Source organism: Telmatherina bonti, assembly GCF_933228915.1.
Source record: "Telmatherina bonti genome assembly, chromosome: 10".
Lineage (NCBI taxonomy): Eukaryota > Metazoa > Chordata > Actinopteri > Atheriniformes > Telmatherinidae > Telmatherina > Telmatherina bonti.
Genome location: NC_136628.1, coordinates 37,696,743 through 37,719,574, shown reverse-complemented (window position 1 = coordinate 37,719,574; position 22,832 = coordinate 37,696,743). Strand labels below are relative to the sequence as shown.

At 41.9% G+C, this 22,832-nt stretch overlaps 1 protein-coding gene across 1 annotated transcript in view; it reads right to left on the bottom strand.

The window, feature by feature from the left end:
- Nucleotides 1-222: 222 nt before the first annotated feature.
- Nucleotides 223-22,832, bottom strand: part of LOC306761771 (glutamate receptor 1-like) — a gene marked incomplete at both ends in the record, with an annotated part of 117,777 nt that continues 95,167 nt past the window's right edge. Inside the window, 3 exons of the mRNA XM_079248052.1 lie at nucleotides 223-435; nucleotides 7,835-7,969; nucleotides 14,461-14,575. Coding sequence (XP_079104178.1) covers nucleotides 223-435; nucleotides 7,835-7,969; nucleotides 14,461-14,575 — 463 coding nt within the window. The remainder of the gene's footprint in view (nucleotides 436-7,834; nucleotides 7,970-14,460; nucleotides 14,576-22,832) is intronic.

The window sequence follows — 22,832 nt, the reverse complement described above, 5'->3', positions numbered from 1 at the left end:
CAGTTGAGCCAAGCTGCTCGTCTCATAGGAGCAGGTGTTATGTTCAAGTGCTCTCTGTTCATTAGAGTTCATCTGCATTTGGGTTGTTCGAGGTGAACATGAACACTCTTCCGTCTGTGGGCCTGACAAATATCCATTTTTCCTTTCCTTACTCTGCTTACCTTCCTCCTCCACAGACCGGCAGACACAAGTGTCCTGTCCAATCAGGACTCTCGTTTCATATCACATGCCAGTGGAGGACAGTCCCAGCCCAGCGGCCTTGCTCATACAGGGTAAACCTTGAGCTCCTGCTTTGGGGAAATCGTGTGCCACCACACGGCCATTTTCGCCACCGAGTCCGGATGGTCCCCCACTCAGTCCGCCGGCCGCGACTCCGCCTCCTCCAGCCGCCATCCCGCCAAGGCTGGTGCTCATCATGGCGGCGTCGATAAGCTCCTGCAGGATGCAGCGATGAGAAGCAGTGTGTTTACAAAAAAATTCTTAAAAATTGATCCAAGTTACCGAAAATACATAAAACCATTTTGTAATTTTATGCTTTTGTGTTTGCTTAATAATGTTTGTGCACGAGAGCCGTTTCAGGTCAGATATGACCCAAAGCTGAGTTTTCTATGTTCTGTTTCAGAAACCTTCTGATTATTTTGCTACGATTGTGACGTTGCAAACTGTGTAGTACCACGAGAAACTGCAGGGGGCAGTATTGCACAGTACAATTCACGTGTGACACCCGAAAGGGACAAAGTAGAAGCTATGATGCATTAAACAACTGTGTAGACCGCTGCCAACTCATGTATTGCCTCTTTGTATGTCTCTGTCTGAGACTGAACATTAGCTTGATCTCCTCCATCATCACCATGGCTCTCTCCGTATCTCCAACCTATTCCCTAACTCCTCATTTACTACATAGGGCTACACTATATAGCACACCACATAGTGCAATCATTCTGGTGGACACAAAGCTGGCTTTTTTCCCCTTGTAGCAGATCACGTGACTACCGGCTGTCACCAAATCCAATCCAAACTTATTTTCTTACATTGTATTTTATTGTTTCTTTGTTGCATATTAATTAAACAAATAAAGATATAAAATAAATGATCTATAGTTTTTCTAGACTTACTTTGATGTTCGAGTCAATGCTACTGCAATGTATTGTGGCCTATATTGACCCGTCTAGTGACCATCGATGCTCACTACTTTTCAAGATGCATTGTGGGTAATTTTGAGAGTAATATTTTTTTCTCTCAGGGCATTCAGACATCCCTAGAAAATGGTGTGAGCACTATATAGGGAATGGGGTGGACATTCGAACACAACCCATGTTTTATGTTGTCTGAAAAAGACCATGAAAATGGGGGGTGAACTCTTGAACTTTGCACTGCTCTCTGGTGGATGTATCCATACCAACCATACCAACATAAAGGATGCATGAGGATGTTTGAAACATGCACATGGCCACAGCCACAGAGCCAGACTGGGTCACATTAAAAGTCCATTCTTGCTCCTTTACGTAAGACGAAGTGGACGCCTTCTTCAGATAAGGTCATAATGTTTTCGCCCCCATACTTCTATGCATCTTTAACATGGCCATGCTTAATTTCATCCACTAGTAGGCAGTAGGCAGTGCTTGACACTGGTTGGTAGCAGTAATGCACTGCTATCAAGTAGCTTAAGGCTATGTGAGTGTCAGTTCAACATGACCGACATTCGCAAAGCCTTTCTTGAAATGTGCCTCCCATCTCAGTTGTTATTTATCTTCATCATGTTATTTCTTTTCTTCTCTGGTTTGTCCATTTTGCTGGATGCATATCAGCTACACAACTCAACATTGCCCCCCCTACAGTTTCCAGTGGTATTGCTCCATTTTCTGGATGAAATGGATTGCCAATTTCCTTGAAAATGAACCAAATTACAATCTGTAATCGCACAGAACACGGATGGAAGTGTGTGTCCATCTAAGTATAAACAATGGAACAATTTAGCCAACATGTTTGATACTGCAGGTCACCACTAGGGGGCAGTACACAGCACTCTGAAAAGGCCAATCTACTGGTCACATTGTATTTCCGGGGCATTTCCTCAAACAACAGTTTAACAATCTATTGCTTACTGTTAAGGCAGGACTGTTTGTCGTTATGCTATAAAGAAAATAATCACAAAGATTGTTGAAGCTGTGAAGAATGGCTGAGAGGAGCTCTTCCAAACTATCCACCATTGTTATTCCTTACGATCTCATGCTCTTGTTCATATGATCAACTCTGGCGTTCCAGCCAATATTGCAACTTGTTGATGCGACACATTTTGCATCAATGCCAAACAAATGCGAAGAACGTCTGAAAGCCATTACACGTACGTGTAAGAATATCCCAGCACTAAGAACGCTGAGTGTGCTGTCACTGAAAGACGGGAATCTCCTCAGGAAATCAGTCCTCTGCTGGACTTTGTTCCAATCCATCCAATATGACCATGAAAGGCTGCTGTTGCAGACTATATGAAAGCCAATTTGGTTGGGCGTGCCTCCAAGGTGACCCCCCCGTGTGTCCGACATGTAAATGTGCTCCAAGATCACTCCCCAAAGGCACATCAACGCACACCCTTGGCCAAACTGGCCTCCCACATTCTTTCCCAACATTTCCCATAAATATGAAAGATTACACATATTTCAGCATGTTTCATCCTCTGCAGCTTATGCAGCAGAGGATGAAACATGCTGCCAAACAGAATCCAACAGACTTGTTTTCATTTTAGAAGTTTGGTTAAAACTTCAGAAAAACAGCTGTTAGAAGCAAAAGAAAAAGTCTATTTTGTGTTTATAAAAGAGTAAAAATGGTCAGGGCGTCTCTGTGTGTCACTTTGTCGTGGAACTAATGACGTGGATCCTGAGTTAATAACCTGAATCCAGCCTTTGAGGCAGCCGCACAGCCTCACTGTTTGCCTCCAAACCGCCAGTCATCATGTAGATCAGGCTGAATACATCATTCATTTACATGTGAACACAACAAACACATGTCCCTCCTCCTTTCTCCCCAACAGCAGGATGTTAAATAGAACCACAATCCACTTGGAAACACAGCAAATGTCCGGGATCTTGCCCTGGTGTCCGTTTTCATTCTCATTCCCAACTTTCATTATGGTTTTATTGTCCCAGCAGCTCCCATCACGCAGGGAAAAACACAACCTAACGGCTTCTTCCCTCCTGCTGCTGGAAAAAATACACCCAGACCTCAAATAAAAAGTATTTTTACCAGATTCTAATGACACACACATGTTGAATAGAAATACAGCGTGCATATGAGCAGATCGGCCAGTTCTGAGGAGCTGAAGGATCTTCAGCCTCAAACTTCTTCAGGATCCCTGTCAGACTTTCAGAAATCTTCTTTAGATGTTTCTTCCTTTTGTTCTGTTTGCGTTCCAGATGTTTCCACATTTAGTGATGTTGAGGTCCAGGTTCTGGGGAGGATCCGTCCCTCCATTAGACCCACTGAGGTCCAGGTTCTGGGGAGGATCCGTCCCTCCATTAGACCCACTGAGGTCCAGGTTCTGGGGAGGATCCGTCCCTCCATTAGACCCACTGAGGTCCAGGTTCTGGGGAGGATCCGTCCCTCCATTAGACCCACTGAGGTCCAGGTTCTGGGAAGGATCCGTCCCTCCATTAGACCCACTGAGGTCCAGGTTCTGGGAAGGATCCGTCCCTCCATTAGACCCACTGAGGTCCAGGTTCTGGGGAGGATCCGTCCCTCCATTAGACCCACTGAGGTCCAGGTTCTGGGAAGGATCCGTCCCTCCATTAGACCCACTGAGGTCCAGGTTCTGGGGAGGATCCGTCCCTCCATTAGACCCACTGAGGTCCAGGTTCTGGGAAGGATCCGTCCCTCCATTAGACCCACTGAGGTCCAGGTTGTGGGGAGGATCCGTCCCTCCATTAGACCCACTGAGGTCCAGGTTGTGGGGAGGATCCGTCCCTCCATTAGACCCACTGAGGTCCAGGTTCTGGGGAGGATCCGTCCCTCCATTAGACCCACTGAGGTCCAGGTTGTGGGGAGGATCCGTCCCTCCATTAGACCCACTGAGGTCCAGGTTGTGGGGAGGATCCGTCCCTCCATTAGACCCACTGAGGTCCAGGTTCTGGGGAGGATCCGTCCCTCCATTAGACCCACTGAGGTCCAGGTTGTGGGGAGGATCCGTCCCTCCATTAGACCCACTGAGGTCCAGGTTCTGGGAAGGATCCGTCCCTCCATTAGACCCACTGAGGTCCAGGTTCTGGGGAGGATCCGTCCCTCCATTAGACCCACTGAGGTCCAGGTTCTGGGAAGGATCCGTCCCTCCATTAGACCCACTGAGGTCCAGGTTGTGGGGAGGATCCGTCCCTCCATTAGACCCACTGAGGTCCAGGTTCTGGGAAGGATCCGTCCCTCCATTAGACCCACTGAGGTCCAGGTTCTGGGGAGGATCCGTCCCTCCATTAGACCCACTGAGGTCCAGGTTCTGGGAAGGATCCGTCCCTCCATTAGACCTGTTGAGGTCCAGGTTGTGGGGAGGATCCGTCCCTCCATTAGACCCACTGAGGTCCAGGTTGTGGGGAGGATCCGTCCCTCCATTAGACCCACTGAGGTCCAGGTTCTGGGAAGGATCCGTCCCTCCATTAGACCCACTGAGGTCCAGGTTCTGGGGAGGATCCGTCCCTCCATTAGACCCACTGAGGTCCAGGTTCTGGGGAGGATCCGTCCCTCCATTAGACCCACTGAGGTCCAGGTTCTGGGGAGGATCCGTCCCTCCATTAGACCCACTGAGGTCCAGGTTCTGGGGAGGATCCGTCCCTCCATTAGACCCACTGAGGTCCAGGTTCTGGGAAGGATCCGTCCCTCCATTAGACCCACTGAGGTCCAGGTTCTGGGGAGGATCCGTCCCTCCATTAGACCCACTGAGGTCCAGGTTCTGGGGAGGATCCGTCCCTCCATTAGACCCACTGAGGTCCAGGTTCTGGGAAGGATCCGTCCCTCCATTAGACCTGTTGAGGTCCAGGTTGTGGGGAGGATCCGTCCCTCCATTAGACCCACTGAGGTCCAGGTTCTGGGGAGGATCCGTCCCTCCATTAGACCCACTGAGGTCCAGGTTCTGGGGAGGATCCGTCCCTCCATTAGACCCACTGAGGTCCAGGTTCTGGGGAGGATCCGTCCCTCCATTAGACCCACTGAGGTCCAGGTTGTGGGGAGGATCCAACACACCATCAGACTTGTTTCCAATGATCTTCAGTCCAGTTCTTGTGTCATGTGACCTCATCCATTTCAGGCTTCCTGACAGCCACGTTTCCATGGAGACCATTTCATATGAAGCTTCGGCCATCAGTAGATGCACCAGCTGAAGGTCCAGATGCATCTCCTGGTCCTGGTTCAGATCTTTGCGGGATTTCAGATCCTGCAAATAGTTTTTTAGTCCCGACTCTTTTTCATTTGTCCTCCATGTGTCCATGTTCCGTCTCCATGCTGAGACATGCTAACCTTATGCAGAAATTTCCAAACTCCATTTTAACCGCTTTGTAGAATTAAGGGTCGCAGAGAAGCTGGAGTCCATCCCAGTAATCACTGGGAGAGACGCAGGTACACCTGGACAGGTCACCAGTCCATCACAGGACCAACACAAAAAGACAACCAACCATTCACTCCTCGGGACAATCAACCTGTAATTACTCTAATTAACCACCAACCTTGGTTGATTAGTGGACTTCTGGAGTTCCCGGAGAGAGAGAGAGAGAGAGAGAGAGAGAGAGAGAGAGAGAGAGAGCCCATGCACATATGGGGAACAAGCAAACTCCACACAGAAAGGCCACTGTTCAAACCCCGCTCAGGATCTGATGGAGCATCAGAGCTGTATGAGAAGTTAGTGTGTTTCTGTGCTGATGATCAGCTGCAGAGATCCTCCATGAACACCTCCGTAGCGCCAACCTGCTCCACATGCTGCCTCATCTGATGAAATCCTGCCCGCGCTGTGTCACCGCTGCCTTCAGAGAGCACTTCCAAGTCCTCTCTTTGTGCTCAGATGTGCATGTGAAAGGAATAACAAAAGTCCAGCAGAGAGGAGAGTCGCACACTGGGCTCTAATGACTTGTTTGTTCCTTCTGAGCGCCATCAAAGTCTGGGTATAAACCGACAGTCTGTAATGAGCCGACTGCGGTTTCATCACACAGACGGCGGCGATGAAGAGGAGCAGCAGACCAGACTGGCAGATGAGCAAAGTTCAGTTGATGCTCTTTGAAACAGCAGTCCTGTTGGCGATGCCGCGCCGTGGCTGCAAACACAAAGCAGCTGCAGCTGATGCATGTCACTGAAAATAAAATGTACCTATGAATGTTTTAACATAACATCCTTTTGTGAATCAGAATATTTACAACTTGGTTTTTCTGTTTAATTTGACCCCAAAAATGCCTAAAATAGCCCTCCCCATCTTCATGCCTGACATACCAGAGCCTCTCGTACAGAGCTAGGGATTTTTGCTCTACTGGATTATAAAAAGGTTAATTTTCATGTCAGTTCCTTTCCTTTAATTAAAACCAGCTGCAGTGTCCGAAGGCCCCACCGTGTGTATTAAATGTTACGCATCACGTGACATGGCAGCTGGACTGGCTGTGGTGGCGAGCGAACATCAGCGTTTACGGAGCATAAACCTTCGTGTTTGGATGGAAAGCAGCTGGAATTCTTTTTTTAAGGTCCTTAAGGATGATTCAAAGGAGCACATCAGCCTGAAACTCCCACTTTTGGATGTAAAGTTTAAACGTCTTCAAGAACCAAGACAGGTTTACTCTAAAGTAAAAACACAAGACTGCCATGAACTCCATTGTTTACCAGCCATTCTAGTGCCTAACCAATCAATAAACCCGGCCTTCTTCTTTCTTGTTGGTCAGTGGTAGTTTGGGGATATATTGCCCCCTAGGAGGTAGATGTAACTCACATTGTCCAGAAGGTTTGATCTGCTTGAATCATATCCATCGTGAAAACAAAGCAAACCAAGCAAAGGTGCAAATGTTTTCTGAATTACCGTCCAATCAAACCGACTCCCCCAGACTATCCTGGTGTGAATGCATGCTGGCAGTTTTGTTTGCATCCTGCGTTGCTTATTAGTGGAATTTGGTCTGTTTTCAAGGAGCTTTGTTATCTGTCTCGACTGATAAAGCATTACCACTGGAGTATGTGGGGGGGAAGTAGAGGAACAAAGGAGCAAACCAGGGAGGAAGAGGAACAGGAAGAAGACGACACAGAAATAAAAAGCCTGAAGAAAACAGAAGTTCAGAACAGTGAAAGAGAAACTTGTGGTGCTCTTCTTCTTCTGGTGTTTTTTTCTTTGGTATTTTTGGATGGTTGTATACAACTTTATAGCCGTACATTACCACCACCAAACAGTGTCAAAACAAAAAAGTGAACAGTAAACTCAGCGCTTTACACTAGAGGATGAACTGGCAATATGAAAGACACTTGGCAATGTTTAAAAGGAACTTTTCCACTTACATAAGGGAACAGAAAGACGCCTGAACACACCTCGCTGCAATGAAAGGCTTTCAAAGAACTGAATGATGAGGCCCATTACTCTGAATCATGTGCAGGATAACATCTAAAACTTGCAGGGGAAGTGGTAGTCCTGCATCAGAAAGACTGATTTATTGGTTGATACCCTCTTGGTGCGATTTTGAGCCAGTAGTATTTGTAAGGTATCGGTTGGAAATGAGAAGTTTGGACCTATTTAGACAGAAAACACATCTCTAAAGGTTAGATTTACATTTACACACAAAAAATGATTAAAGCCACAGACAAACTTACTGATCATGTACAATATTTATTACTGGCCCACCTTCATCCTTCTCGACTCGATCCGAGACTTGTAGCAGAACTCGACCAGCGCCACCAGCATGGCCAAGCCCAGCCCACCAATCAGAATGTAAAAGACTCCCGCCACATTGCTCAGACTGAGCGCGCTCGTCTTGTCCTGTCATCACATAAAGGCGGAGTCAGAGACAACCAATAACAGTGCTGATAGTCATGACATCACAATGTTGAGCTAACTAACTAAGCAGATGGTTGAAGTTTCAAAGGCTGTGATTCAGAAGCAACATTGATCAGCATCAATGTAACTATTATTGGTAAACATATACATATATATATATATATATATATATATATATATATATATATATATATATATACATATATATATACATACAAATATATCATGGATTAAATTAACAAATTTGTTGAAAGAAGTCTTGGTTATATTTGGATGACAACTAAAAGCTCTAGTAGGTAATGTTGCTCAGAGACATGTTTTTTGCTCCTTGTCCTGATAGTAGTCTGTACATTTTGTACTCAAGAGCAATATGAAATATAGTTAGACCCCTAAGTCACTGGAAATATGTTAAAACTTGGACTAATCCAAATGTTCGGACCTAAATGGAGTTTTTCCATTTCTTATAAAAAAAAGCCTTGGATCATGCAAGAAGCAAAACCAAAGGGGGAGGAGCCAATGCAGGGGGAGGAGCCAATACAGGGTGCAACTTTCAAATCTTGCCAGCTCCTCAACATTTACCCCAGTTTTAAAGATCCTGTTCGATTAACCTCTTCTCCTTCATTCAGAACATCTCTAAATCCTGGATTTCTCGATCCATCCATCCATCTAAAATATAACTGGGCAACTTTAAATAAAGATCTCTTAATATGCTGATGACACCCAGCTTTATTTCTCTTAAAAAAAAAAAAAAAAAAAAACCTTCAGAAAACTAGTCAGTTATCGTTTTATCTTAAAGATATAAACGCCTGGATGACTTCTCAATATTTTTTACGTTTGAATTCAATATTAAACTGGTAATTTACACCCCACAGTTTCTAGAACAAATAAGAAAAAACATGTTAAAATATCTGCAATGGACTGGTGAGCTGTCCAGGGTGTACCCTGCCTTTCGCCCAAAGCCAGCTGGGATAGGCTCCAGCTTCCCCGCGACCCTGAATTGGATTGAGTGGATTAGAAAATGAATGAATGAATGTTAAAATATGAAAACACATGATTCCGTATGCATTAAATGGGACTAAAATATTTGTATTAAGTATTAAATAAATAAATGATAATTAGTTAAGTTGGGTTCTGACAACTCTGAATGGCTCAAAATGAAGGACTTCCCATCATTTGACCACAAATTAAATTAAATTTGGTATTTATGTACATATCAAGGAATATTGATTTAATTTTCAAATTATATTATTAAAACAATTAAATTATTCTATTATTGGATTGTTTTATAATTTTGTTACAATTAAATTTAATTTCAGAATAGGAAATTCCTCATTTCCCTCTGGGATAAATAAAGTATTTTTTCATGTCATTTAGTTTAATAAAACTGGTGATGTTGAAGTGATTCTGAAAAAGTCGTAAAAGCATCAATCTTAACTGAGCTAAACCACTGTGATGGAGATTTGTTGCTCTGGAACTGGTTCCCAGTCTGCATACAACTTGTTGCTTTATTGCTACCTGGCATCAGCTGTTTTTATGTTCTACATTTTTTAAATCATATTTCTGTGTTGCATCTTCATACTTAAAGTCACATTAAGCACTTTATGTTGCACCTGTTCATGGAAAATGCCATTAAGTTTCAGCAGATGTTCATGCACAGATTTAATCTTTTCATCATGTCGAGGGTAAGATGACCTTTTCATAGCTTCATCACAGCCTCTGAACATCTATATTTAGTTTCCGTCATGTGCAAAACAATGCAGAAAAAAATGCAAAAGAAATAAAACAAAATATGAAGAAAAAAAACCCTCCTTTCTGAAACATTATTTATCCACTTAATTCACATTTCTGTTCTGCTGCTTCTCGGGTTCTCTACACCAAAAAACTGCTTTCCTGTTTGGTTAGGGACATTTAACTGGTTGTTGAGTTCTTGTTTTTATGACATCAGAGGTGCGTTCCTGTCACATGCAGGTGACGATGTGTCTGTCATCCAATCACATGCAGCCTGGTAAAGGAAACATCAGGAGGCGACATCACTTGCGTTGCCCGAGGCCTCTTAGCAAGCGTTGTGAGCCGATTTCAGGCTTTCCTCTCCAAACTGTCATGTTCCCCTCAGCCAATCAAAGTCTGAGAAATCGAATTTAAAGACGGCTTAACGTCAGACTGAAACACATGAAGATGCTTCTGCTGAATAAATGTCTCATTTTTTATATTACAGTCCTGCTAATGTGAAAAACTCTGTTTTTCTTGTATGGACATGCACTTTTTAAATTTTCCCTGGAAAATGTGAAAAATGTCCAAATCCTGTAAAACTGCTTCTTTATGATTTAATCTGAAACTGAGAGCAACGTCTGTTTCTCGTCTCCGTTGAAGAGCAGCAACTCCAGTGTGACCCAAAGGATCATCGGCAGACGAAAATGTCATGCATCATAATTTTACAGCAGGAAGCAGAACACAGGTTCCTAATTCTGAACCAATCAGCTTCAAGCGGCGTCTGTGATTAAAACCCACTGTGGGCCAAGTGTGGGTCGGTTCTGGGTTTGGTGGATAATTAAATTTATAGAGCAGAAGGTCAGCGGATCATTTGAAATGCTCGTCAAAGTGACCTTCACCACATCCAGAATGACGTTTTCCACTGCTAACTGCACATTTCTATTCCATAACATCTAATTATGATTTTAGGAAAGAGTCAAAGAGCATATCGGTATAAATCAGGTCTTATCTGATCATTATTTCCTCTAAATCATCTCTGTCAAGAGGAAGTTTCTTCCAGACTATTTTCTTTACTGGGTAAAAGATGGTCTGGGATTATTTTAAAGCAAAAGAAACAATCCAGGTGGACTTTTTTAACCTCATCTTTCTCACTAGCAGCGTTTCCATCTCCCTACAACTATGCAAAACTTAAATATGGTAATAAAAGCTGGCAACAGAAACACCTACATTATGACTAAAAAGTTTTTACTCTTTCACAACGTGGTTTTTCAGACATATAGATGTAGAAACATCGCAAAAGTGTCACAGAAACACTTCACATTTACAGCTCACCGTACGTAATGAGAAGAGGAGGAAGAAAAAGACAACAGAAGCTACGTTTTCATTACATTTTTTTTAGCAAAAATAAAAATTTGACAAACAAGAATTGTGATTTGCGGTTGTTTCCACTAAAGAGTGTTTAGCGCGTTAGCCTCAAGTCTCATAAAATCTCATTATTTTTGTGAGATTTTACGAAAATTGTGGTTGTTGCAGAGTAGCCACATAACGTTATTTCGGGGTTTTCTACTTGCTGCGGAGAATTTACTACGGCTTTTCAAAGCTTTTCTCTCTTTTTTATTCTAAAACTCTGAAATTTGCTGTTTTTTCTGCACCGCGCCATCTTTACCAGAAATGAACTGGTCACATGACCATCCCAAGTCTTGTCTGGGGACACGCAAATGCAAAAAAAGTGTTTCCATCACACTTTTGTGATTTATTTCTTTATTGAAACATCTGAAAAACCACCTCATGAGAGCTTAAGAACTTTTTGGCAATATTTGACACTGAAGGTGTTTCCATTAGCAGTTTTTGTTGCGATATTTAGTTTTTTCGCAATTTGAGGTGTAATGGAAACACACTTAATAAGAAAAGATGAAGAACTAAACGAAGATAAAGAACCAAGAAGAGGAAGAAGAAAAGTCCCTGCGAGCATCTGCTTACTGCAGCTTCAGCCTGACGTTGACGTCTTCCTGACAGACTGATGAACATTTTCTTTTCAGTCACGCTCGGTTACTCAGGGGACTTCAGAGGGAACAGGACAGATTGGAGGCTAAAACATCAGAGTGTGTTTGTGTGTTAATGTGTGTGTGTGTGTGTGTGTGTGCGGGGGAGGGTGGGGGGGGTGGGGGGTGGGGGGGGGGGCGGGAGGGTGGTAAAGCTGTGGTCAGTTTAACTTCATCAATACTGGTCAGCAGCCATAAACAGAACCAGGCGGAGGAAGAGAGACACTAGCAGATGATCAGAAGAAAATCTGCACTGCTGAAAATCTGACCGTTTACATCTGACATGTTGGAGAAAAGAAGAAATCTGGCTTTGATCTGGAGCTTCTCTTCCAGCACAGATTTAATTTGTTTCAAGCTTAAAGGACAAAGTATATATTTATATACATATAAAATCAGTTTTCTCCCACCAGGAGAAGCTTAAAATATCCATGTAAATGTTTCCTGCAGGCAGGAAAGATTTGTGTTCAGAAGTAAAGTAAAAAGTCAGATTTTTCAGCATAACTGTCCGTCCGTCCATCTGTCTGCGGCTGCTTCCTGCACTGACCACGGAACATTCTGGAGAACAGGAGAGAAAAACCTCTGAAGAAGAAAATCTGCGGACGTGAACAACTTCTTATCTGCTAATAAATCTACTTTGTCAGAATGTTGTGCAGAAAACTGTCGTCAGAAACATCAAGAACATTGATTGCAAACAGGAGCAGCAAGTATTTCACGTCATCAGTTTTTCCTCTTGCTATTTGTCATGTTTGTCTCAGAAACAGCGATACACTCCACAAACAAAATGTTTCTCCACAAACAAAATGTTCTCTCACAAACAAATATCCCTCCACAAACAAAACATTCCTCCACAAAGAAAATGTTACTTCACAAACAAACATTCATCTAGAAACAAAACGTTACTCCACAAACAAAATATTCCTTCACAAAGAAAATATTCCTCCACAAAGAAAACATTCCCCCACAAACAAAACATTCCTCCACAACGAAAACATTCCTCCACAAAGAAAACATTCCTACGCAAACAAAACATTTCTTCACAAATAAAAGATTCCTCCACAACGAAAACATTCCTCCACCAAGAAAACATTCCCCCACAAACAAAACGTTCCTCCACAAACAAACATTCCTCTACAAACAAAACGTTACTCCACAAACCAAATATTCCTTCACAAAGAAAATGTACCTTCACAAACATTCCTCCACAAATATTCCTCCACAAACATTCCTCCACAAACAAAACGTTCCTCCACAAACAAAATGTTCCTCCACACACAAAATGTTCCTCCACAAAAAAAACATTCCTTCACAGAGAAAGCGTTCCTCCACAAACAAAGATTCTTCCACAAAGAATACGTTCCTTCACAAAGAAAATGTTCCTTCACAAACATTCTTCCACAAACATTCCTTCACAAACTAAACATTTCTCCACAAACAAAACGTTCCTCCAATAAAACAAAACGTTCCACCACAAACAAACATTCCTCCACAAACAAAATGTTCCTTCACAAAGAAAATGTTCCTTCACAAACAAACATTCCTCCACAGACAAAATGTTCCTTCACAAAGAAAATGTTCCTTCACAAACAAACATTCCTTCACAAACAAAATGTTCCTTCACAAAGAAAATGTTCCTTCACAAACAAACATTCCTCCACAGACAAAATGTTCCTTCACAAACAAACATTCCTTCACAAACAAACATTCCTTCACAAACAAACATTTCCCCACAAAGAAAATTTATCTTCATAAACAAAACGTTCCTCCACAAATGTCCTGAACCTGACCTGGTACATCTTAATGAACATCTTTAATCTTTATGAATCTGTTGCTTTTGTAAACAGACTTTCTGGTTCTTTTCCAAGACCAGAACCAGTTCCACTTTGATGAGTTTTGGTCTTCATTCCCTGTATGGGAGGATTTCCACAAACAAACGTAAAGAAGTTATCAATTTTGGCTTAAGTACAAAAACTCAGATCTCACTTAGTTTGTCACAGCTTCTCTTCTAGAGTCTGTCAGACGAAAAACATATCATCACCTCTGTGCAACAGTGATCTAAAACTTTGCTAGCTTGTGAAAAACAACAGATTTGATGCCAGTGCTTTTAATCAGCACAGTCATTGTTTGACTTTAATACAACAGTCATTTTCATGTCAAACTTCAAAATTTTTCATCTAAAATCAACGAAAACTTTTCATCTTCAGTTGTTTCTGCTTAACACTCAACTTCAAACAGCAGTTTTTTGCATTTTAATTAAGGCTACATGACTTAATAATGCTAGGTTATTAGCAGGATCATAAAACACAAAATGTCCCCTTCTCTGACAAAAGGTTTAATATAAGCTGCAGAAAACCTTCATTAACTCCACTAATTATACAAGAACAAGAACCATGGCCAAATATTATGGTCCAGAAGTTGTATTAAGCTAAGTTAGCCAGCTGCTAGCTTAATATGTTACACTATCTCTTAAAGCAGACTGCTCTGCAAGCTCACAGAACGACAAGCTAGCATAATTATGCTACTGCTAATCATGATTATCTTAAAGGCTAGAGGAGTCACTACAAAGACCATTATGAAAGAAAAATATACAAAACTTTTTGTTTTCAGAGTGCACCAGCTGCGATGTGGGGTCTTTAGGAAGAGGATAGGGGATGGGGTGGGGGGTGGTGTGAGAGGTAAACCAACACGTGACTGGAACCAGGCCGAGTCACCTCAAGAACTGACCTTTCTGCCGGAGTCCTTGTGTCCACACTCCCCTTTGCCATACCACCACTTGTTTTTCAACTTGTCTAAGACGGCTTGTTCATTGAGCTTCAGTACTGCTAGGTTTACTGGGATTCTTCAAAGAACCAAGGGAGGGGGAAGGGGGGGTTGAGAATAACATAAATAACATTATGCACTTCCATGTTATCTTATGTTATTGTTCAGCTGCGATAGCTGCGACTGCAGCAGCAGCGGTGGCAGCAGCAAATTTAGTAAAAACGTGGCGTTAGCAGTACAGATGCTACGGTGAACTACAGAGAACATCTCGACAACAGCAGGAAGAAAAACAAAAACAAACAGAAAACAGGTAGAATCACACAGAAAAATCTTGAAAAATGTCAGCGTCAAAGTGATATGCGTTAATACTCCATCTAGCTTGGTTTAACCTGACTCCCTAGGTGCGAGATGTGTATTACTATATCACTTTGGGTAACCGGCAAGAGCTAGAAACACTCCGAGACCTCTGGATGACTGAGCAGAATCGATCTTCCAGATCTGGAGACCATACATGGTGGGGGAGGATGCTACAGGGAATCCTAAACTCTACAATTCTTCAGGAATTTTGGGTTGAACCTGTCAATCAATGAGAAACTGATGAAAGGGGTATTTTACAAAATCAGGTTTTTGTTAGGTTCATGAATTTCCCAAGACACTAAAAGTTGCTTTATAAGCTAAACAAATCACAATTTTAAAGTCCCACCATGTTTTTAATGGAACCTTAAGAGAGTTTCACCAAGATGCAGGGGCTCTTATTCAATAGAGCGATGAAAAAAGGACTGGCTTGGTGCCCTCATGTCTTGAAAGTGTAAACAAAAGAGATGGATTTGAGCTCACCATGGAGACTGTGTCCAAATGCCAGCTAGGAAGCAGCATCAATGACTCTGCTGGGGAACATACCTCTAGTACAAAAGAGGTTATTTACAGTATTAAGCGAAGAAAACTGTAGAATCAAAGCAGTTTTCTGTTTCTATTTGGTTTCTTTTATTCTTTCAAGCTTTTCTTAATTCTCACATTTCCTCCTTTTGCACCTTGTGATATTTTTAGTGCTTTATGGAAAGTACTTTGAGTCATCTTGTGCATGAAAAGTGCTGTTTAAATCAAACTGCCTTGCACTTGTTTACCAGGTCTGTGTCATTCGCCATGTGGATGGACCTTTGGTGTGAAGTTTAAAGATATGCTTTACCCTGGAGATCCACTGAATGCAGAAGCATTTTGGAAGTGCTGCGGAGCGGCTGCACTAAGTTTTCCACCCAACACAATCAATAATAAACCAGCAGATAAAAAAGCAGGAACAGTTCGACCACGTGCCACATGCTGCTCTTTATTTCTTTACAGCAGCGATGTGTGGTATCAAAACAAAAGATTAGAAAACGGCAAAACTTTCCTCGTCCAAGATAAATGGACATTTTCCAAGCCATCACTTATTAAGTGAAACCGCCTTACACCTTACAGCTTGTTGCTGGTGCCACCGTGATGAAGAAATGTTGATGTTTCAGAGTAAAATGCATCAAAGTGGACATGTTGTCTTCTACTAGCAAAATCCACCAGATCCACATGGTTTTCATCAGCTGATTTTCTGCCTAAGCGATCTGCTTTGCTATAGATTGATGAACCCCCCCCACCACAGTTGCCCACCAATGTGCCTATAGAGATATGAGTGTGTTTGGAAGTCGCTTTGGATAAAAGCATCTGCCAAATGACTGTAGAATAGAATAAAACAAGTCCTTTTTACTGGTGTTTTGGCAATCAGATGCAAAGGCACGGGGCAGCCGCACCACGGTGCTTCCGCGTTTAGTGGATCCCCGGGGTGAGAAAGAACTTCATTGTGAATCCAACGAAAAAACATACAAAATTAAACATTTTGGCCACAAAGTTGGAAACATGATGGGATTAACCTATCAGGAATGGCCAGTGGTGTGAGTCCCATCCCAAAGCTTACAGGTACTACTTCCCTACAAAGACACACACAAGTCATCAAAGAAAGGTCCATAGTGACCTGTACAGGTGTACCTGCCTCTCACTTGCTAAGTGCTGGTATGGACTCCAGCTTCCATCAACCCTGAACTGGACTAAGCCGTGTAGAAAGTGACTGAAAGAAGGTCCTTTGTTCCTGGAGTGGCTGAGAAACAAACCCCAAAAAGCTTGTACAACCTGCAAGGTTTCTGCATCAAAAAGCAGATTAAAAGGGTCATGTAGTTCTGTGATTAGTGATTCCTTAAAATAGCTGATTCCAAAAGTTAATTTTTAAAACAACAGGCTGAAACTTAAAGATTAAGAGTCTAAATAGGTTGTTCTGGGAAAACAACACAAACACACATTCAGGAGTGATCCTTATCTCGTTCACTGTGACTCACTGGAACTGTGTGCAGCTGCAGATTTGCAAATCTTGAATGGTATTTAGCTGGCTTTGGAATTTTTGTTGCGTTTGACGATTCCTGGGTGACAAGAATTAAGACAAAGCAAGTTTCTTCTGTAAAGCACAATTCAATACCAGGATGATGCAAAATGAAAAAAAGAAGCATCATTTAATTAACAGTGTTCCAGCTGATCCGAGGCTTTCTGGGAGTTTCTTCCAGACATGTGGAGCACAGAAGCTGAATGCAGCTTCTCCATGTCTTCTTCAGAACCAGGAACTAAGGGGTCTTGTAGGTTCATAGTGGGTCAAGAGATTTCTGATGTATTTTGGACCATAACCATTCAGAGCTTTATAGACCAGCATCAGAACTTTAAAGTCAGACATCTAGTGTAAAGATCTCAGAAGTGGACTGATGTGGTCCACTGTGGTTTGCACGAGTATTTGAGCAGTAGAGTTCTGAATGAGGTGCAGGTATCTGATTCTTTCTGTAGACTTGTAAAGACCCTGTTACAGTAATGTAGCTGACTAAAGATAAAAGCCTGGACTGGTTTTCCAGGTCCTGCTCGGACATTATATCCTTTAAACTTCATATATTCCTAAGGTGATAATAGACTGACTTTTATTCAGGTCTAAGCTCCATGGATCAGACAGGGAGTATTGAGGAGTTTTGGTTTCTTCCAGTCAGGTCTTGGGAAGTGTTTCATGCTTGATACTGAAGCTTTTGGTTGTTGCCGGTTACCCTGGTGTGCCATTGCCTGTCGTTACCCGTCGGGGTTACGGTGATCTGACCTTGGAGTCCCCTCCCCCGATGCCGCATTCTCCCTTGTCATACCACCATCTGTTTTTCAATTTGTCCAACAGGCCCTGCTCGTTCAGTTTTAACACTGCCAAGTTAACAGGGTTTCTACGGGGATGATAGTAACAATAGGGGATAAAAAGGGAACTAAGTGTTAATAAAGAACTGCCACAGTGAAGATAGCTTCATCATAACATGTTCATCAATGACAAGAATGATATTTTAGGTGTAACCATGAAATGAAAAGTGCATAATAGGACAGTTTCACTGCTCTTCAGCCCAGACTTTAACATTTATAGTTCTGCACATCACAGTCAGGTTGCTTCTATCAGTGAGCTTTAGCCTTATTTGTGCCATTATGCAACACTGTTTACAACTTCTGCTCATTTAAAGGCAAGCAGAAGCAGAATGTGGTACCGAGTAGCAAAGAAAACAATGTGGAGGAGCCAGGAGTAACATATGAAGATCCTTGGTCTTTCTAAGAGAAGCCAATGGTGATTGTTTTCCTAGCCATGTAACCAGCCAGTTTTAGATGCTTTATACCAGTTCTAGGATCTCCCCAAATTAAAACATACCTTTCTTCTTTGGTTGCATTCACATCACCAACTAGAGTTGTGCAATTCTGCAAGATTTGGTATTGATACGATAGCTGGTAAATAAAGGTCTAGTATCGCCGATACCAATACTGATATGAAACCTTTTTAATGGCGGTTAGAATTACAGATTCATGAAAAGACAGTTTTTTGTGGAATTACTGCTTTGTTTTAAAAGCAAAAACTACAAAGATTATTGCTTATAGCATGGAAGTTGAGTTTGGCATAATCTTGTTTTTGGTCATGAAGGTGTTTTGTCACCAAGATGAACCAAATCCACCAAAAACCATGTCCACCTTTTTCATGAAGACTCTAATAGTGTTCAAGCCTTTAGATTATTTACAATTTGGTGTCCAGAAATGAAGTTATTGCTGGTGCCATTTAAAAAATGATCTTAGTGAGAGAAGATGAATATGGAATGAAAGTGACTTGTTAATCCAAATCTACCAAAACCACATTTTCTCCTTATTCATTAAGATTCTGTCAGTTTTAAGGCCTAAAATTAGAGTAGTTGTTCTTAAACGTCTTGAGCTATGACCACAAGATAACATACGCTGCTGTTTAAGACTCTTGAGGGATTAATGATGTGATATATCATTTGTTTCATTGTGCAGAATCTTCTGCAGAATCTTCATAAATAAGAAGGATAAAGTGGTTTTTGGTGGACTGGGTTCACCACTGTAACAAGGCCTACAGACATATGCCTAAAATCCGTTCTCTTGTGTAGATAATGTCAAATACTATATGGTGTGTTTACAAACTCAGGAGGTAATTTCACAGTGTATCTTTGCATTTTTGGTTTGATGTTGACAGCCAAAGTGAAAATCCAAAATTTACTCTAAGCATAGGCTACATGTCTGTCTGTAATTATCTGGTGAAGCCCTGTAATTATCTAATAACCACTGCATTAAAATGTCAATGTTACCAATGTGCCACATTGGTATTGATATTTTTGTGTTTGAATTGATCTTCCCACCACTGGTTACCAATCCAAGGAAATATTTGAATCTGGTTATGATATTTTCTCTGTTTCTTTCAGTGAGGTATCACTCCATGAACGGAACAGGGCTATGAAGGTCCAGAACTATCCGTTTGGACATGATGGTTGTGAATGCAACAGTTTTCTGGTTTCGGATAAACAGACGTGTCAAGATGTCTTGTGAGGACATTTTTCAGTGTTTTTTTTTATGTAATCTATTTTAGAGTCTAGTTTTTTTACACTGGTGTTGGCTTAAACTCAGTAGCTAGCTGTAGCAGAGGTTAGCATCTGTCTGAGATGTGCACACTTTAAAGTAGTCTGCGCTGAAATAAACAAATGTTATTTACTTCTTAGCATCAAACTACAACTTGCATAAACTTCCATTCATTATCTGGTAAGTAAAGAGGAAAAAGAGTTAAATGTGCAGAAGGAGTTTAATTCAGTTTTGAGCTGATTAAAGGGAAGATATTGGTCCATTTCCCAACATAAAACATTGTCAATTTTACCTCTTTACATACCATGATGATCAAAGACTGGCAGCATTGATGACAAATCAATAAAAATGATCAATGAGTTGTTCTTTGGGTTGATTAGTGTCATGACAGCTTAAGCTGGAGAAGAGTTTTGTTCTAAAGTGCAAAACAAGAATGTAAACATATCACAGCGTAGATTTAACCTGATGTCGTTGATGTGGTGGTCAAAGTCTGGTCAGAATGGTGGTATTACAATCCAGACCAAAATATCCTGGCTCGGTTCTCGATGATCTCACCTCAACTTCCAAACAACTGCTACTGATTTGCTTTAACCGCACCAATCAGACGCTTTGAAAATGTCATTTTGGAACAAGACTCTCCAAACAATCCACAGCGAACAGATGAACAGCGTCGGCTCTGATGGTGCTTTTTATTTCAACTCCATGGTCAGGATTTTGGAGTTTCAGCTAGACTGACCCCCCAAATTGGCCCAGAAAGATTGTTTTAAGTTTTAAAGAGCGGAAAATCCAACATGGCTGCCGGGCTAATAACGGCACTGATAAACATGGCGTGTTTAAATAAATATGCACTTCTGGTCATAAGTTTAGAAAAACTTTCCAATGAAATCCAATAGGAATGTGTTCCCAAATGTAAGACCACTACTGTTTGTTCTAATAACAGGTTTAACTGGTTTTCCCATCTTCCATCTGGAACAGGGTCAGCTTGGGCATGAGGTCATTCCCAACTCCAAATCCCAAAGCGAGACTAAAACAGAACGCAGCATCAGAGCTGAGAGCAGTCGACCCAGAGGCAGCAAACTTCACACAGAGCAGAGGTTCCTCATGAATAAAGTTGATTATACAATATGCTCAGTATTCAAGTACTTTAACACAACTGTGTTGCTAAGCAACTGATCACAAAACATGACTAGTGTCCTTTTTTTTTTTTCACAAAATGGAGTCTGAATTAGTGTCTCAAAGCAGACGGTGAAAGGGGCTGATGGTGGATTTAATTTATCTTCAATAGAAATCTAAATATACGTGTACACCCCGACCATTTCACCGATGTAATGGTTTTTTCCTCCAGAAAAGGGAACAAACCATTTCATCTCCCTCTGAGCTGGGATGACCTTTCTCTGACTCTGGGTTGGCCGCAAAATGCTGATGTGAGGCAGAAGGAATGAAAGCGACATTTTCTGACTCAGCTTCTGATAAAAACATGAAGTGATGTCTGACAAAAGCAAAGAGAAAAGACCTTGTCTTTCAGATGCTGCTGACAGGTAAAGGTTCTGCCACATCCGCATGTTTGCGTTTTATTAAGGACCAGATTAGACTTTAGACTGATCTAAATGAGGAACAATTCTCCGTCCTGCACACTGATAAGGAACTCAGAAAGCTGCCATCCTCCTTACATCCAAAGTCAAAGAAATTAGTTATTTGGATCATTTAAAAAAAAGTTTCCCATTTAGTTTTACTGCTAGTTTGATCAAATTGAAACAACTGAACCAGGTTGCCAAACTCGAGCTGGTGGACTTTGTTTTTGTGGCTGAAACAATCTTTCTATTGTTGGGAGGATGACATCCACCTGCTGCTGCCATCCTTCTACTTTTCCAAGGAGGGTTTTCATAACTGGGACTTGCAAACGGAGCCCTACTGGATCGTACCGCATCCTGCAGGTTGACGACCACTGTAAAGTATCTTTTTCAGCGTCTCTTCCATCACCTTCATGGCGTTGCGCATACGCAACACGGACTTTTTATTAATCATTTCATGTTGTTCAAGATGTGATACTGAACTGCCAGAAACTGCCAAAGTTCAGTATCGCATCTTGAACAACATTGTCTCAAACGTTGTTGGACGTCACCGTCCTCATACTTCCACGCATCTTTTACGTTGCCATGGTTAAGTCAGTTCCTCCACGAGGGGGCAGTGTTGAGTTCAGAGTTCACGTCTGCATTTTGATGCACTGCTATGAAGTTATTTATAGACATCTGAAAACACCAGATGAAGAAAAAGAAAAAAGGAGTTCTCATCTCCATCCTCTTCTTCTTCAAATGCTAATATAACGTCATGTTAGTAGACAGTTGAAGACAAACATGTCGCCCTCTGCTGGATAAAAAGGTAACTACTTCTCCATCTGGCATCTAAACATATAAACATTTAAAATTAAGAAAAAGAAATTTTTTTTTGACCAAAAGAAAAATAAATTATTAAAAGAATTGTAAAAACAAACACCATTTTTACGTTAATCGATTTTCTCCTCCCACTCCTACTTTTAACCCTTTACTCTTCATTGGACTCTATTTTTATGATTTGTTTTTTGTTTTTTTACTTTTGCTTTCATGTTCTGTTTATCTGCCTGCTTATTTACGTCTGTTCTCTCTTGTTATTGTGTGTTAAACTGTGAACATCTTTCTGATCTCCTGTGGATTAAAATTCCCTTCATAAATAAAATTTGATTTGATTGATTTCACAAGAAGGCAGCTGATCTTGTTGCCTTAGCAACAGCTCAGCTTCCTTCTTCAGTCAATCTGTGCACATTCCCTTCAGTCGATACTGCTTCAAATGGTTATTTACAGCTGTAAAAACTGTGCACGTCTGGGATTAACAGGAAGCTTTTACCTGCAGCAGCAGAGCTCAGAGACAGAAGTTAGAGATGGAGAGACGAATTAAGATGACGGTTACTGTTGTGAGGGTAGAGACAGGCAGTAAGACGGGCGTTAACAGACAGGTCGACAGGGCAGACGCACAGACAGACACGTGGACAAACACAAAAGAGAAAGAGACAAGACACACAGGAAGACAGATTTAGAGACTGACAGTGGACAGACTGACAGGCAGACAGACAGACACAGGGACAGTAAAAGCAGTTTATCGTCGTCTCTGAGGTTCATCAGCCAGCAGCTCAGTTGTTGTGTTGATAGAAACACTTGGAAGCAGCTCTCTGGGTGTGCAGACATCAGACCAACTCGCTTCACGACGCCTCAGGGGTCCGTCCTGGGCCCCAAACTTTTCATTCTGTGTGCTAACGACATTAGCTGCGACTGACTTTAAAGCGCATATTGTAAAGTTATTGTCAGAAGGAGAGTCTCTCTCCGTCCTAAAGCACTCAGTCGCTCCGGCTGCAGCTGCAGCCA